Source organism: Propithecus coquereli, unplaced genomic scaffold (genome assembly GCF_000956105.1).
Source record: "Propithecus coquereli isolate 6110/MARCELLA unplaced genomic scaffold, Pcoq_1.0 Scaffold518, whole genome shotgun sequence".
Lineage (NCBI taxonomy): Eukaryota > Metazoa > Chordata > Mammalia > Primates > Indriidae > Propithecus > Propithecus coquereli.
The window spans coordinates 1,227,995-1,245,381 of NW_012151041.1; the positions used below are offsets into that span (position 1 = coordinate 1,227,995).

At 48.6% G+C, this 17,387-nt stretch overlaps 1 protein-coding gene across 1 annotated transcript in view; it reads left to right on the plus strand.

Moving 5' to 3' along the window:
- AFAP1 (actin filament associated protein 1) overlaps positions 1–17,091 on the plus strand; it is a 134,426-nt gene extending 117,335 nt beyond the window's left edge. The window contains exons 13-18 of the mRNA XM_012656745.1: positions 723–974; positions 3,425–3,539; positions 7,145–7,309; positions 9,033–9,223; positions 12,760–12,924; positions 16,702–17,091. Coding sequence (XP_012512199.1) covers positions 723–974; positions 3,425–3,539; positions 7,145–7,309; positions 9,033–9,223; positions 12,760–12,924; positions 16,702–16,728 — 915 coding nt within the window. The 3' untranslated portion in view covers positions 16,729–17,091. The remainder of the gene's footprint in view (positions 1–722; positions 975–3,424; positions 3,540–7,144; positions 7,310–9,032; positions 9,224–12,759; positions 12,925–16,701) is intronic.
- Positions 17,092–17,387: the final 296 nt, after the last annotated feature.

The following is a 17,387-nucleotide window of genomic DNA, read 5'->3' on the forward strand; positions in this document are numbered from 1 at the left end:
CTGGCCTGGGGGACTTCCAAACTCTGGTTCTCTAAAGAAGGAAATGTCAAATCAGTATTTTTTTTTTCTGCTATAAAAAACAGAACAGGCCGGGCACGGTGGCTCATGCCTGTAATCCTAGCACTCTGGGAGGCCGAGGCGGGCGGATTGTTTGAGCTCAGGAGTTCGAGACCAGCCTTGAGCAAGAGCAAGACCCCGTCTTTACTAAAAATAGAAAGAAATTAATCAGACAACTAAAAATATATAGAAAAAATTAGCCGGGCATGGTGGCGCATGCCTGTAGTCCCAGCTACTCGGGAGGCTGAGACAGAAGGATCGCTCGAGCCCAGGAGTGTGAGGTTGCTGTGAGCTAGGCTGACGCCACGGCACTCACTCTAGCCCGGGCAAAAGAGTGAGACTCTGTCTCAAAAAAAAAAAAAAAAAAAAAAAAAAAAAAAAAAAAAAAATTTTAAAATCCAATGACCCTGGGAACAATTGAAGGACAAAAGAAACCTTTCCTTAAGACCCCAAAAGTAAAATTCTTTTGAGTCAGTCCACGTGCTTGTGTGCATATGTGTGTGGGCGTGTGTGTGTGTTTTATTGACAACAACTGGAGGTCTGTGTACATAGGACTTTTGGGGTGCTGATGGTACACTGAATGCTATGCTAGACGATGTCTCATTATGCTAAAACTGCCATTTTCTGTGTCCGACTCACTAACGACAAAGCTATGTGTGTTGCAGTGGGAACCGGAAGGTGGCTTTCCTGCTTCCTGTAGCAGAGGCTTGGGAGAAGAGGTGCTCTATGATAATGCAGGCCTGTACGATAACTTGCCATCTCCGAAAATCTTTGCCCGCTACTCTCCTGCTGACAGGAAGGCTTCTAGGCTGTCGGCTGACAAGCTGTGCTCTAACCATTACAAACACCCCGCCTCTGCTCCGCCTGTCACTAACACCTCTTCTCCGGGGAGGGCGTCTCTCGGGCCTGGCTCCCAGGTACAGCATCCCCTTCTACCATAGCCTAGAACCATCTTTGAGTCGCACTCCTCCAACAGAGTTTCGCAACATGTGCTAAATAGGACTCAACAAGAGCAAAGCATAATTTTTTTCCTCAAGCAGAATATAATTTGCAATTTGACCAGCAAGGAACTGACGAAATATTCCTAATTAATTCATAGTTTACCTAAGCACTGTTTCTTTGCCTACATCTGGCTCTCTTTCTATTCTTGGAATATTCCCCAATAAATTTTGTGAATTATGTCAACTAAAGGCAAAGATTTTTAAAGAACCAGGGCAGTTAAACTTTTCAGAAGATCCTTGAACTGCAAGTTTCTTTTATGTGTTTCCATTACACATAATGAGGGAGGGTTGACTCCATGAAGTAGTTGCCTTTTTATCTTTAGACATGAAATAGGATTGATTTTTCAGAGTGCTAAAGTGTTTTTCCGTGATGAGTATAAAGCTATACTCCCTAAAACTTAGTAGATGATAATAAGGATTTTTGATGAGCATTGAATGATAATAACCTTGATGTTGAGCTGTTATCCATCCCACACCCTGTGTTTATGGCAAATAGTAACATTTCAGAGTAAACACTAATTTTGTGTTATCATGGACTTTTGTTTTATTTTGGGGTTTTTGTTTGTTTGTTTGTTTGTTTTGGAGATGGGGTCTTGCTATGTTCCCCAGGCTGGACTCCATCTCCTGGGCTCAAGTGGTCCTCCTGCCTCAGCCTCCTAAGTAGCTGGGACTACAGATGTGTACCACTGTGCCCAGCTTATCATGCATATTTAACCTAAGAATTTTTGTTTTACCTAAAGATCTAATAAGCACTATATATAGGAATACTAACATAAAAGGGCATGTTTTAACTTTTTTTTTTCTTTTTCTCCATTTTTTGGGTAATCTTAATAAAATAATTAACCAGGTAAGATCCTAGAATTCCAGGTAGTAGTGACTTAGCGCAGCACCTCTCAGTAGATTGGCTTCATCAAAAATTAAATGTGAATTTTTTGTTTGCTTTTGATTTTTAACAACAGTTGCTCAGATCACATCCATGGAGATTATGATTTCGTGTGTCTGAGGAGTGCAGACATAGGTATGGTCACATGTAGGGGCACTGGCCTCTAGGGTTTTTATGAGTACTTATGCCAACAATCTTGTAGGATATATGTTCATTTACTAAGTGAACATGTATCTATCTATCTGTCTTTTTATTGGTATTGGAGTTGCCTTAGGTAAAAAGTTGCAGTGAAATATGCTATTTTGTACATCTGGCTATACCCAGATTAGTTGGGAATCATCTGATACATTGTTATGTGTGGAGTGTTTATGTTATTGTTGTTGTTCTTTGTTTTGCTTTTGTTTAAATAGGAAGCAAGTTTTGTAAGTTGAATTATATTACCGTTAGGTTTCCCATCCTCATTTGGTCATTTTAATGGGAACCTATTATTTAATGGAGAGACCTTGCGCCTACTGAACACTCACAAGGTGCCATATGCTGTATATGTATGGTATGTCATTTAATCTTTTTAGGGGCCCTGTGGGGAGGTATCCATATCTGTTTATTTTTAAGTGAACACACAGAGGCTCAGAAAGTTTAAATGACTTGCTCAGCATCTCGAAATGACGGAGCCAGAATTTGAAGCTGGATCCATCTGCCCTCCCCCAGAACCAAGGCCCACCACAGAAGGAAAATGTAGTGTCATGGAAAAAGCATGGGCTTGGAGATCTAAAGTTATAAACTTTTGGCATCAAGCTGAATTTATCACACAACTAAGGCACACATAATATCAGTTAAGCAAAATACAGCATTTGTTGGCTTACAGCAATCAAAGAAGTAGGGGTACTCTTTATTTTTTTTTAAACCCGTGGTTAGTGGAAATTTAGTTTCCAAATTATTCACACTATGTCTGTATTATGCTTCTCTTCCTTCCTCAGAGCCCCGCACTGAGGCAGAGGCGTTATCTACCCCATCGGGATGGCACTCAGGATAAAAGCGCTTGAAGCAACAGAAATCTAACTGCAGGGTCGTGCTACTGCCCTAAAAAGCATCCCGCTAAAATAAAAGCTGTTTATCCTTAGCAAACTTTTAGTAATCTCCGCTGAAGGCTCTTGGATAGTCACTGCCTGTGCCAATTTCATGGTGAACATTTATGATCTCCCAAGAGAAATTTATGACTTCTACAGCACTGCAGCTAAAGACATCCTAGAGAGCCTCATTTATTTTGAACCTCAATGCTAGAACCTTCTTAGCCATTCCAGGAAAATCACAGCAGCCCAAAGTTTGGAGACCACCTTGGTTTTCTTTTAACTTCATTTTTTTTCCATCTGTGCTAGGTTCTAGTTAAAGAGTCAGAGACTGAAAGAAATTACTAGAGAAAAAAAAAAAACAAGGTTTTTTGTTTTGTTCTGTTTTTAATTTTCTTATATGTTTATTTCAACAGTTGAAGGGTAAAAAGCCCCCAGTGGCATCTAACGGGGTCACAGGGAAAGGGAAGACTCCAAGCGGTCAGCCAAAAAAAGCGGACTCAGCAGCCAGCGTGAAACGGACAACCTCTAGTGAGTTTCTCATTTGGTTTCTTGCTTTCTGGTTTGAAGAGCAGTTTGCGAAACTGGCGTTGTCTGGGCCTGCTCACTAGGGAGTGCCAGTTCAGGGGTCAGTTGGAGAGATGGGATCGTGTGCACTGTCATTCTTACTCTTTGGCTGGGTTGAAGAAGGCAATGATCTTAACCCAATTTTGTGACTGTTTCATGTAGAAGGAAACGCAAAGCAGGTTTGTTAGCTGTGGAATTGATTTAGCATGTTTAAATACTGTGAGTGCAGCTCCAGGGGGCCCCAGACTCTGGATCAGAAGACCCTGGTCTGTGTCCCTGATCTGCTATTGACGAATCATGTAAATGCTCTAAACTCAACCTCTTTCTCTGTCAGACATGGACAAATGGCTCCCGTGGAAGCTGTGACTGAACTGATTGAGGTAATGCGTGTACCTCAAAGCACTAGAGCAATGCAGGATTTATAAGGAATTATTAATCTTGCAGTGCATCATAGTCTACAGCAAGCCGCTATTTCTCTCTCCCTGTTTATTTCTCATAGCCACTTGATAAAGGTAGATACTGCCATCTGCCCCACTGTACAAATAAGAAAAGAATCTCCAAGTGATTAAGTGGCTCCCTGTGGGCTCATAGCTGGCAAATCTAGCCAGAAGTAGATTGGGCAGAGACGGTGGGGCAGGAGAGATGCAGCCTGCTCGAACACCAGGGATCTTCCTCCCCTAGCTCCAGAGAGATGCATCTGGGGTGGTACCGTTATCTCTGCGTATTTGCATTTGCTTTAGCCTCATCCTATTGGGTGTCTCATTGTTTGTGCAGCCAGGCAGCATTCATTCACTCGAGGCACTGCGCTTGTTACCAAGGACATAAAGATAAGATAGAGCAGTTGCCAGCAAGTGGCTTCAGTGGAGCAGATGTGAGCCAGGGCAAGGGCTGCAGCGTGGGGTGTTACAGGGCTCAGGAGCTCCTGATTCCCTCGGTCACGTGGGAAGGTTTCCCAGAGGAGGAAGGTGGGAGTTAGATGCGAGTGTTGATTTCGGTGTGATTGCGTGCCGTTGTCACTTGGGCTTTGCACCTGAACTTTTTGAATCCGGATTAATGGTAGATTAATCCAGTTGGTAGACCAATCTCTGTGTTAGTGAAGACAAGACTAGCCAGCTCCAGTTGGTACCTCTGTGGCAAGCGTAAAGAGAGAGAGGCTGACGTCCCTGTGTGCTGTGGTTGGAGGTACACAGGGGACTCGGAGGCTGGCTTTGTCTGTGGCTATTTACCTGGATGAGCCCTGAAACTGCCGAGCGGTGCTGTGCTCTGCTGCCCTGAGGAGGCTTGTGCGCTTTACTAAGCTAACCTATTAATACATCGCCGTTCTGCCCAAACGTGCGTGTTAAGGAGATAGGTCGGGAGCCAGTTGGACCAAATCCTCCTGTCATAATTTATTCGATGTGCTGACTTATTTTGACCTTATCTCACTGCAAATCTTATTTCCCTAGTGTATTTGGGTGCGTTTGTATTCACTTCGTCCAGTGTTGTTCGTTTGGGCCAGGGGAGAGCAGGAGCTCGGGCCTGCGGAGCCGCGTTAAGCAGGGTCTGAATCGCGTGAAGTGTTGGCTGCCACAGTGTTTCTCTTTCGGCACTTACGCTCCTCTTATTTTCTGCATGATTTATTCCTTTATTTTACGAGACCTTCTTTGGGGAATTTTTATAAACTTTGGTGACATCTAATGGTGACAAAAGAGAAGAGTAATTGCATTCTGTGTTTTTGCTGAATTTAGCCAGTTGCACTATAGATTGTATGGGATTTATTGCATAGGGACCAAATTATGTGGAAATTTATAGGTTGTTGTATGTGGGTTTATTGGAGAAACACCTTAGTTTAGAAATAAATGGGTAAAGTTTGGTTTGGACTTGGCCCCTATTTGCAAAATATGTCATTACTTTAGCCACAAGTAGCAATGCCTTAGCCACAAGTAGCAATGCTTTGGTTCCAAACTGTTGATTGGTCGTCCTCAGGCTGCCAGTCCTTTTAGTAGCGTTCTGTAGGTTTCTCTTTGGTGAGGGGAAAATTGATTGGAGACTGATAACTTTATATATGCCTAAATAAATGTAGTATTTCATTGAAATCATGATGGTTTGCATTGCAAGAATTGGCAAATCCAGCCTTTAGGACAGGCGCTGGAGGTGGCTCCCCCATTTGTGTGGACAGGCTCTGGGGCGTCCGTCATCGCTGATTGTGATGAGACCTGTCAGTGGCCACTGAGTCCAGGCATCAGGTCATTTTGTTAGGTTTCTTTTAAGCTTTTAAAAAAATCACAAGGTAGTCCTTATTATTTCTGCTTTATGGAGGGTGAAGCTGAGGTTTTAGGGAGATTGATTGCTTGCCCAGAACCATTTGGCAGGGACGGGGCGGTGTGCGGACTTATGTCCACCTCTCTGCGTTGTGTTTTTATCATCAGCTGTTGTGTTGCCCTCCGTGGCTTCTATCTCAAAGCAGTTTCTAGTGTTGTGAGGGAGTCAGGTGGGGTGAGAAGTGAGGAAGGTGTACGTGAAGTATAGAAGGCTGTGAGCTGTCGTCAGGTGTACGTGATTGTTACAAGCAATTGGGAGACAGTTGAAGCTTCGAAACTGGTGATCCTTCATCAGGGTTTTGTTAGAATCTTCGTTTCTTTAATGTATTTTTCCAAAGTGTTTTTTCTAAATTACTATTATTGAGAGGCCAGCATAGTAAGAGGGAGAGAGCACAGGGTCAGGATTGTAATGCTGCATTAACTGGTGGTGTGATGTTAGCCCAGTCTCTAAATTTTCCTGAAAACTAGTTTCCTCTTCACTCATTTGTTCGTTCATTCATTCATTTTATTAAGCAAGCGTTTATGTAGTGCTCATTTTTGTGTTTGTTCTAAGTGCTTTATAAATATCAATTAATTTACTCCTCATAATAACCCTAGGAATTACCTGCTCTTATCTCCATTTCACAGATGAGGAAACTGAGGCATAAAGGGATTAAGTACCTGTTCAAGGTCACACAGCTGCAAGTGGCAGGAAGTCATGCATAGATAGTCAGGCTCCAGATCCTATTCTGTGTTGCCTCTTCACTTACTCATTTTTCGTTTATTCACTCAACAAGTGTCTACTGCGTGCTCACTGCCTGCCGGGTGCCAATCTCATGTTGGGGTATAGCATCGAGTCAGAGCAAAACAGTCAGATGACATATTAATAGTCATAAGGAACAGATATTGCAGTGCTGTGGAAGCATTTTGAAAAATATAGAGAACTACACAAATCCAAGAAATTATTTTTGATAGTAATAGAGTCCTATCTTTTCAAATTATACAATGTTCACTTGCAGCCTTGTTGAAAGATTAACTATAAGTTGTGTGTCTCAAAGGGAAGGGAATTAAAGGAATTTCCTAACATTCTATTTTCTTTTTTAAAAAAATTTGATTCAAAGAATACCAGAGCATTTGAGTTAGTCACTTTTCTGCTTAGTTCAAACCAGTCCTTTTTTTTCTTGTTGAATTAGCAAAATAACTGGCTTTGAGTTTATTTTACTGAGTTGGCTGATTACACAGACTTTATGAATTACCCCATTACGTGCTTGATTAAACTTTCTTCCGAAGATGCTGACCAGTACAAGTATGGCAAGAACCGGGTAGAAGCAGATGCCAAGAGGCTACAGACCAAAGAAGAAGAGCTGCTGAAGAGGAAAGAAGCCCTGCGGAATAGACTGGCCCAGCTCCGGAAAGAGAGAAAAGACCTGAGAGCCGCCATCGAGGTGAACGCTGGTATGAAAGAGTCGGTTCCGACTGGCCCAGGGCAGCGTTTGTGTCGGAGATTATACATTTCATCCTGCTTTGCCCAAAGGATCTGTGACTCACCAAGGCTATCATTTTATTTAGTAAGAGTATGTTATTCCATGTAGTGCTTCTTGGGTTTGGAAACACTGCAGGTAAGCCCAGGGCAGGTGCCACCGTGTTTGCATTACGTAGCAGGTGGGCGGAGGCCAGGGCTGGCCCGCAAGCTGCCTGCTGAGGCAGGAGGGATGTGGGGGGACTTCATCCAGCTTCAGGAGCTGACAGCTGAAGAGTGTCTAGAGGACGACCCCTGTGTCCGTAGGTCTCAGTAGATTCTGGTCACCGTATAATGAGTCAGTTGGATTTCTCTGCAGGAGGGCAGCCCACAAGGATGAGTAATGTTCAGAAGTTCAGGCAAGGTGGGAGGTCTCTGTGTGGGGAGAAGCAGCCTTCTCTCCCACTGAGAAGGGACAGGTGAGAGTCTGGGAATTTGTCAGAGGAGAGGCCAGGTTAGAAGAGTCCAAACCCCAAGAAAGGGACTAAGAGTAAAGGCACAGTCATTGGGAAACTGAGTCAGGAGCTGGAACAGTACCACTGGGTCAAGCTTGTTGATTCTTGCTAGTAGGAACGAGGTACTTGGTTCCTGACACTGGGGATGGAACTGCTTAAACATATATCACTTCGGTTCCTGACCGGTTCTTATCCTGGGGCAGACCTGAGTCTTTACATTTAGGTTTTGCTAGCCTAGGAGAGGAGAGACAGTGGAATGCAGATGCTGCAGGGGACTGGGAGGTTGAAAAGTGTCTTAACCACGCATGGAGGACTGAGGTGTGTGCACAGTGAGCAGTTAATTGCAGCTTGAGCCTTTCTTGACTGCAAACCTAAGTGATTACAACGGAAGGACGTGGTTCTGGAGCTTAACGGTTGGGAGGACAGGTGTGTGCTGAGTGGATCAGCCCGACCCTGCAGGAGGAAGCAGGATGTGACAGCAGTGTGGGGCTGCCCTGGAGGGATTGAAGTCCAAGAATGGGACGGGGCATTGAGCTTAACGAGCCAGAAGTAGGATTTCCTGCTTCTGTCACTCCAAGCTTACAGGGTGGTGAAGACGCAGAAAGGTTGGGGGAGCTTTGGCCTTGAAAAAGACAAACTCAAGTGCTGGCCAGCTCCAGCCTGGGCCCCAGCACAAGTCTGTTCCCCTCTTGGACTGGTTTTCTCATCTGCCCACTGCTCAAATAAAATAAATAAAGCAAATGTGCTTAAAGAAGTGTATGCCGTGTCCGGAAGAGAAGCAGGCGGTACTGGTGTTTGCTGCCACAGGGGCAAATAAGATGACTCAATAACCACACTGGAAGCGTAAGAAAAGAACAGTAGTAAGACTCGCTAGGGCAATGGCACCTTTGGGAGCCGTACAATTTGAAGTCCACATTTTTAAGTGAGTGCATTGAGGCCCAGACCCAGGAGTTCCTGGGATTTGTAAGAATCAGGGTCTCCTGTTTCCTGCTCGTGTCCTCCAGAGGCAGCAAAGAAAGGTGAGTGGGGAAGGACTCTGGTCCTTTAAAGGTCAGCTGGGTCCAAGTTTTGTAGAAAGAACCTACGTCAGGGGAGCACACCCTGAAACATTTCATAGAAACCCTTGGTTGGGGGGCAGGTGTCCTCTCCTCTACTGTTGTGAAAGTCTTTGCCCGCCCCTGGAGCATGTTCTTTGGGGTTTTAGGCAGGAAGACCCAGGTGGTGCTGGAGGACAAGTTGAAGAGGCTGGAGGAGGAGTGTCGGCAGAAGGAGTCGGAGCGCGTCAACCTGGAGCTGGAACTGACGGAGGTCAAGGAGAGCCTGAAGAAGGCGCTGGCAGGCGGAGTCACCCTGGGGCTGGCCATCGAGCCCAAATCGGGGACGTCAAGCCCACAGGTAAGCGTCCTGCCGCTCACCTCAGAGGCCGCAGGGCCTGGATGACAGAGAAGGCGCCGGGTGGTGCTCTGACGTAGCGGCTCACTGTCCCTCAGCACTAACTGTACAGGCGTGTTCACGCATGCGCGTCACACACTGTCATTGTCCAGTTTCCATGTTCTCAACGTGACGTCTTCTTATCTCCTTCACTGAAATCCTTAAAAGGCGAGGGCAGCGCTGTGTATTTCTTTCCGTTCACACAATCCGATTGTAGCAGGTCCAGTTCTTGTGTCTCTTTGGAACCGGGCCTAATTTGATGCAATTTATTAGGAAATTTAATTCAATGTAGCACATTTAATACAGTCTCCAGCATGTACTAAGAATCAAGCCAGGTGCTGGGGAAACCGAAGTGAATGAACACAGTCGTGTCCTCTCAGAGTCCAGGAAGACACGGGGAGATCATTTTCCCAGCGTGAATCATCACCTTAAATGGCTTCTTCTTCCCTCACATTCAGCTGATCGTCACTGAGAACTTCCTGTCGTCTTTCCACTTGATTGTCCCATTGAATCTCCTGTCCGCGAGTCATGTTATTCCTCCCGTTTTACAGATGGGGAACTTGAAGCCCAGAGACGTAAACTCACCTACAAGAGCAGAAGCTGGGGAGGGGTGGCCTGACTTTGGTTCTTGCTTCAGCTGAAACACGGCAGGGCACCCCCGTCCCCGTGCGTCTGCGTCCTGCATGCTCTTGTTCCGGGTCCTTCTTTCCAGGCCACTGGGCCAAACACTGAATTTGAATGAATCCACATGAGCTCTGGGGGGATTTAGGGATTTACGGCGCCCCTGAAATCCAGCCCTCATCACTTTATTCCCCCCTCCTCCCCAGAAGACAGGCTGCCTCCTGCTTGGCAGAGCTCGTTCAGGTGGCCGGGTCACTGCCCTGTCACCAGCTGTGCTGTGGTTCTCTCAGCCGGAGCAGGGTGCAGCGTCTAGGAGAGCAAGCTCTGGGGTCACACGGGCCAGGGTTTGAAGTCACTTAGCTTCGCTGGGCTCTCGTTTCTGCATCTGTAAAGTGGAGATAAAGCTACTGCCTGCTGCACGGGATCATGTGTGCAAAAGCTCTCGGCACAGGGCCCAGCCGGAGCATGTGTGTGTGTGTGTGTGTGTGTGTGTGTGTGTGTGTGGGGGGGGGGGGTTCATTCATGTATTCCTTAACACATACATATTCATTCATGCACTACATTCATTTGACAATTATATATTATATATGATTACATATTACCATCCTATGTATATTAAGAATTACATAGAATTTATTCAATAATTATAGATACTTATATATTAAATATAACATATATATATAAACGTGTGCATGCGTATGCATGTATGACATGCTGTGTTCCTTCTGTGCCACGATGTGTGAATGCCGGTTGCGGAGCTCGGGTTCGGTGAGGGGAGACGCCTGTCAAATGCACTTATGTCAGGTGTTGGCAGGGCCAGGAGGGCTGGACGCAGTGGGAATTAGAATCCGAGGGCTGGGGGTGACTCGGAGTCCTGGGCTTGTCGGCGTCTGACAGAAAGGGGACAAGGGCATGATGAGGTCTGCTGCAGTTGGAGAGTGGCAGTAGCTGGGGGCATCGCCGGCGTGGGGTGGGGTGGGCTTCCCTTGTGACTCGCGCCTGTGATGATCGGAGGCAGGAGGGCACGAGGCCTCCAGGAGCTGCTTGTCCCACATCGGGATGATGGCAGGGAAGAGCCAAATATGGGGGCCTTGGCAGCCGAGGGTACATTTTGTTCTGTTTCAAGCCTTCCAGAAAGCCTCTTCCTTTGGCACATGTATGATTCTTAGATGTGTGATTCTTTAAACTACTGCCTGTCTCTGTCCTCGGGCTTTCCTGGCTGTGGCCAGGGTCCTGTCGAGGCCTAGGTGCCTCTGTGCTGGCTTCCAGACACCTGTGAGGATCCTTCTCCTGTATCTTTGACTTTTTTCTCTCTGTTAGCTTCCTTCAGAGCATTTAAAGATCCTCTAGTTTGTTCCATCCTTAAAACGCAGCTTCTGCCCCCAGCCCCTGCCCCCGCTGTCAGCGGCTGCCGGTTGCCCTGTGTTTCTTGCCTCCCTTCCACACTGCGCCTCCGCAAGCTCTCGTCCCACTCACGTCTCCACCGGCTGCAGTCTGACCTCTCGCCATGCCTGCTTTCGTCAAGGTGACCTCCAGTCTTCAAGCCCAATGGGTGTTGTGGTCCTCCATGCTCTCCTGTCCTCGTCCCTTTTGGCCTAGCTGCTGCCTTCCTCATCTGCAGTGACCCCGTATTCTCCAGGTCCCTGCGGTCCCTCTGCTGGCCCCTGGCCCCACAGGCCTCCCTTTACCCATGTGGTCCGAGCCCATCCTTAGAGGCTGTCCCAGCTCCCCCCGTCCCAGCCCAGAGTGCTCTGGGGCTTTGTCTCTCACGAGGGTCCCTCGATGGACTCTGGTTACCATCGTCTGCCCCAGCACCCGTGGAGCATTCTGCATCAGCGCCACCCAGGCCACACCCTTGGAAGAGTGGCCTGTTAGGGAGACCCTCCAGGTGCGGGTCACGTGCCACTTTCCTGGTCTCCCCCAGAGACGATGTCCAGAGTGGTCCTTCTTCTGCCTGTTCACCAGCCACTGCTCCCCCCACCCCTCCAGGCAGTGCTGCCTCTTACAAGCATTTCCAAGGACAGCTGGAACATAGGTAGAAGTTCTTTGCTTGGGGATCTGAGGCCAGTAAACCCCCACGGGGACCCCAAGTCACCTATTTTAATTGTAATTGAACCATGGGTCTCCTAAAACAATGTTCTGCATACCCCGAGTGGTAATTTTCACGTTACACATTTTGGCAGTAACAATAGGAAGAGTTTATTCTTTGGAGACTCATTTGAGGAGGTGCAGCAGACTGCGGACATTTTCCCCAAAAAGCAGTTTGTACTCCCACATGGAAGAGCCAAATATGGGGGCCTTGGCAACCAAGGGTATGCTTCACTCTGTTTTAAGCCTTCCAGAAAGCTTCTTCCTTTGGCACATGTATGATTCTTAGATGTATGATTCTTTAAAACACGCAAACTGCTGTGAATAGTCAGGAACGCTCAGTGTAATCAGGCCTGCGCTGCTCCAGCAAGCTGCGCGCGGGGTGCTGGGCCCGGTCTCCAGGGGCTTCGCTGCCAGGGTGTCTCAGGGCAGCCGACCCACAGAACAGCCCTGAACACTGCAGAGCACCACCAAGGGGCACAAAGCAGAGGCCACACGATCTGAGTGGAAGAGCCCAGCTTTGCATGCAGAAGGCACGGACACGAATCCCACCCTCACTTCCCGGCCATGGCCAGCAAGCCAGAGCCCTCTCCCAGCCTCAGCCTTCCTGTCCCTGAAGTGGGGTCTTAAGGTGCTCTAAAATTAGGCACGGACTATTGCAGTTGTCCTTGTTGTTACTTTTACTCATTTCCAAAACACGTTTCTTCTTTAAAATAAACCATTTTCCTGCTGGAAAATTCTGGTGGCCCAGAAACCATTTCTCACGCAGGGTTTTTCCTCTTTGTCAATAGTCCCCGGTGTTTCGGCATCGGACTCTGGAGAACTCGCCCATCTCCAGCTGTGACACGAGTGACGCAGAGGGCCCCGTGCCGGTGAACAGTGCAGCGGTCCTGAAGCGGAGCCAGCCGGCCCCGGGCAGCTCCCCCTGCCGCGGGCACGTGCTGCGCAAGGCCAAGGTGAGTCCGGCTTCCTCTCGGCGCTGCCCCCGGTGGTGCGGCGTCCCAGTCCACTTTGTCCAAGCCAAGTTTGTCCTCCTGTTTTCTTCACATTCGGCTTCAGTTACACGTCCTGGGGTGAGCCCTGAGTGACTTCCCACTGCCCATCAGACCCTCCTTTAGGAAAAAAAAGACAAAAAAAAAGACCCGAACCTTGCCTTGGAGGAGTTTGCCATTCAGCGTTGGGAAAACGGCCGCTCTGGGTCTCGTCTCAGAAACGGGCAGGACTCTGGACTCATGTGGACCTGTTTCTCGTTGGTGGTGTAGAGACTGGGCTGGGTGACCACTGAGGTCCTTTGCAGCACTTAGACGTAGGATTCTTTAAAACAAAAAAAGAACGAAAAAAAGGTCCAGGAATAAACTCTGCTCTGTTCTCCTCCCCAGCGTCCCCCCAGATCCCGAATCTGGGATCCCAGGGTGTCGTAGGAAGCCTCCGCACTCCATCTGTGGTATCTCCTATCTTCTCACGGGATTAGCCAGTATCCATCTTTGTTGCTAAACTTAAAGATCTCAGAAATTTTATACACAATTTCTAGTTTATCAAAGCAAACGGGTCTTCACTGCAGCAGCTGAGAGTGTCCTCTGCGTAAAGACCACACTGGGTGTGGTGGCACGAGCAGATGAATTTCGTGCGCTCTGATTAACGAGGAGGCTGGACGCCCGCCCTGCACCATCTCCGTGGCTGCTCTAGTTGCTGGCATTACTTTTCTCTGGCAGCTTTTGGGAGCCTTTCCAGGTTGGCTGGGAATATACACTTCCTGGAGGGTGGCCAGTGTGAGACCAGAACGTGGGTGTGGGCCACTTGCTGCGTGCTCGGGGGTGTTCACGGAGGGGCCTGAGAACCGTGTTTTTCCACAGCACCCTAGAGTAGCTGGCCCCCAGGGCAGACGCGTGTTACTGGAGACGCATGTCGGTCAGTCTGGGGACAGGAGGAAGCATCGTGTCTTGTTCCCACTGCTTTCTTAGCGTCCTCCACTGCTCTCGGTCTGTAATCGTTAGGCTCCTTTGAGGGGAATATGTGTTGCCCAATAAAGTCCCACTTGTGACTTGCAGATGAGAAGTGCAGTAAAAGCATTTCATTTACTTGGTTTCTTTACCATCAAAGAAATTGGACTTAAAATTATGTGACTCCAGCCTTTGAAAGGGTTGCATTCGAGGTGTGTGCTGTCACTGTGCTGAGGCTCTGGCGGTGACCTCCTTCCCTGCTGCTCATTCCTGATAAACGAAAAGCGTGTGATCCCGGCCAGCCGCCAGGCCGATACACACGCAGGGAGGGAAATCTCAACAGCTGTCCATGCACACAGGCCTGGAAAACACCGTGGAAGCAGCACTGGTCGATCCAGCCGGGAATCTTGTGCACAGCCTCACTAAAAAAATGGTCTTGAGCAGGGTTTCCCACGACTTGTGAGAACAGTGGCAAGGGACCCACGGCTGGAGGTGGGGGTGGTGCTGTGGCCTTTGGCCCGGAGCACATTAGTGCACTTGGGGTGTATCACAGACATGGTCTCATCTGCCACCCAGCCTTCTCCTGAGCACCGGGGAGTCTGACTTACTCCAATAATACTGTGGGAAGTATTATCCCAGGTGCAATATTCCTAAAATCACTTCCAACTCTTGATGAAGATGCTCTGAGCCTGGGAGGGAGCTCTTTGGTAAGTCAGATGGCTTCTCATCACATGCCACAGGGTTTCTTAGTTCAGAAGGGGGTTCCGAACAGGCCACAGGGCCCAGAGCGAAGCCATTTCCCTTCCCTCTGTCTGGGAAAGACACTAGGTGTGGGGACACTGGTCCTGCTTCAGAGGTGCCCAGGGGGACAAGTGCTGGCCTGCCCTCTAGCGACATGCACAACTGGGGACTCTGCTTCCCGCCCTGCTCAGGTTCGGCAGTGTCCAGGAGTTCTCGTCCTGTCACTCCCAGGTCTGTGGCCAGTGTGACCTGTACTCTGAAATGTCATCCAGTTTGCTGAGCTTGTTTGCTAAATACACTTGGCAGTATCTGTAGATAATGTGTAAATCTGTCTTTTCTCTGAAACCTCCATGGCCTGGTAGTAAATCAGTGCCTGTCAGTGCTGACCTCATAGCTTCGTCCTCTGGACACCTTCTCTGTTTATAGTGGCCCGTACAGTTGTCTCAGGGAGGCTGTGGCAGGCTGGGAAGGTGGAGGTGCGTCCTCCTTTTGCAGAACGCTTCAGCCAAGTGCCTGAGAGCGCCTCACGCACGTTTTTATTATCCTTAAGCGTAGCTCAGTTTTGGTCTTGGTTTCTGCTGAATTTACTAATGCCATACATTTAACCTTTAATTAAACATGAACTTCTGATTCTGGAAAACGTGAGAAATTTTTAATTGCATACAGCATGCAGAGATATGTGACCCAGTTAATAAGGCCCTGGAGACACAGTGGGAGTCAGACATGTATCAGACCAGGGTCACTGTGTGCAGAGGAGGATGCCCCGTTTGGAGGCCAGGCCTGAGGTGTGCGGCTCTGTGCTGGGGACCTCGCATGCGGTTTCTCCTTTGGTCTTCCTGTCAGTGCTTTGGAAGCTTTGAAGTCCTTGGTGGGACTCACATTGTTCTAAGGCTCAGATTGAGTGGCCTCTCCAAGACCCCACAGCGGCTGAGTCACAGAGGCCTGGGTCTAACGCCTGTGCCCTCCGCTCCTCCTGAGCCACCGACTAGAGGGAAGGACAGGCTTTGTCCTCCATGGTGTGTGCTGCCACTCTCAGCTGGGTCTGCTCTCCTGCACCCCCTTCTAGAACTAAATCTCGGGGAAAAGCCGCACTTCAGATCCACGTAGCTCCAGTGACCCAGGCTCCTGCATCTTCTGTGCTGCTGCCCTGGGTGCTGTGGGCCCCATGATGAGCAGATGGGGGAAAAGAGGCGGAGGAGCCCTCCCCTTGAGTGCATGTGTCCAGGAGGGAGGTGGCAACTAAATCAACCGTGATAATAGAGTGTGTGGAAGAACACACAGAAGTAGCGCACAGATGGTGACATGTCCTCCCAGAGCAGGGCTGGGGGCTGCACAGGGCAGAGGGCTCTGGAGCCTGGTCCTCAGGGTGTGTAGGAGTCTGCCAAGGGATGCAGGGTGGAGGGCGGGCGTGGGCACCGGTCAGAGAGGACCAAGTACAGAAGCCAGCGCGGCCTGTTCTGGAGGCAGCAGCGCAGAGTGGAGGTGGGCTGGCCCTGCTGTGGAGCAGGTGGGTTTTGTCCCAGCTTTGGCCCCAGCCCCTGGTACCCACCATCTACTTTCTGTGAGTTTGACTCCTCTAGGGACCTCGAATAAGTAGAATCCTACAGGATTTATTCTTTTGTGACTGGCTTGCTTCAAGAGCACAAATGGCCTTAAGGTTCATCTGTGTTGTAGCGGGTCAGAATTTGCTTCCTTTTTAAGGCTGAATGATAGTTATTCTACCGTATGTGTACACTACATTTGTGTTTATCCGTTCATCCATTGATGGACTTTGTTTGCATCTTTTAGCTGGTACGAATAGTGCTGCTGTGAACATCGGTGTGCAAATATCTGCTTCAGACCCCGCTTTCAATTCTCTTGTGTCAACACCTAGAATTGGAACTGCTGGGCCATGTGGTATGAATTCTGTGCTTACTGTTCGAGAACCACCGCACTACTTTCGGCAGCAGCCAAGCCCCCGCGCCGCCTGAGCCCACTGCTGGGGGGATGTGGCATGACGCGTGTCAGCTGATGTCTTGCTGTTTGGACTCATACAACTCTCCTTTTCTCTAGGAATGGGAATTGAAGAACGGGACATAAGGACAGGCACGGCTGCTGCAGCTGCAGTCAGGGACTGCTCACCCCTCACCCGGAGTCCCCACCTGTGCGACCGCAGGAAGCCCTGGCAGCGTGACGAGTTTAGAGACCAGCACCCTGACCCCGGCTCACGTGTCTTCTTTCTACTGTATATTGGTGCCCTTTAAAAAATGTACTCGTAAGACTTAGTTTCCAACTTTGTTACAAACAGACCCAGAAAGAGATGAAAAGGTATTGTAAAAGGACCTATGTTAGGCAGAGAAGCTGCGTCTTCCTAACCTGTTACACGATTGCTTTAACCAGCTTTGACCCGGCCCCGGCTGAAGACAGATGGATTCGTGAGCCCAGATGAAGCCCTGGGGGAGCTGTGGCAGAGCGTGGACCCCGATGCTCTGGGTGTGAGCGTGAGTGGCGCGTGGGCGCTGAGCACGCCTGCACGTCTGCCAGGAGGTCGGGGTCACGTAGCCCTCCCCCTTCTCACAAGAGGTGAAGGCAGGAGAAAACTGTGCTGTGACGCATTTTTTACTCTTTAATTTTCTTTTTTTTTTTTTTTTTTTTGTGGACAGATGCTTTTGTCACCGGGGGTGAAAAGCTGCCATTCTTTTTAACCTGTTTTTTAAAAAATGTCTCTTTGTACTGTGTGTCGCAGTTAGATCTAAGGA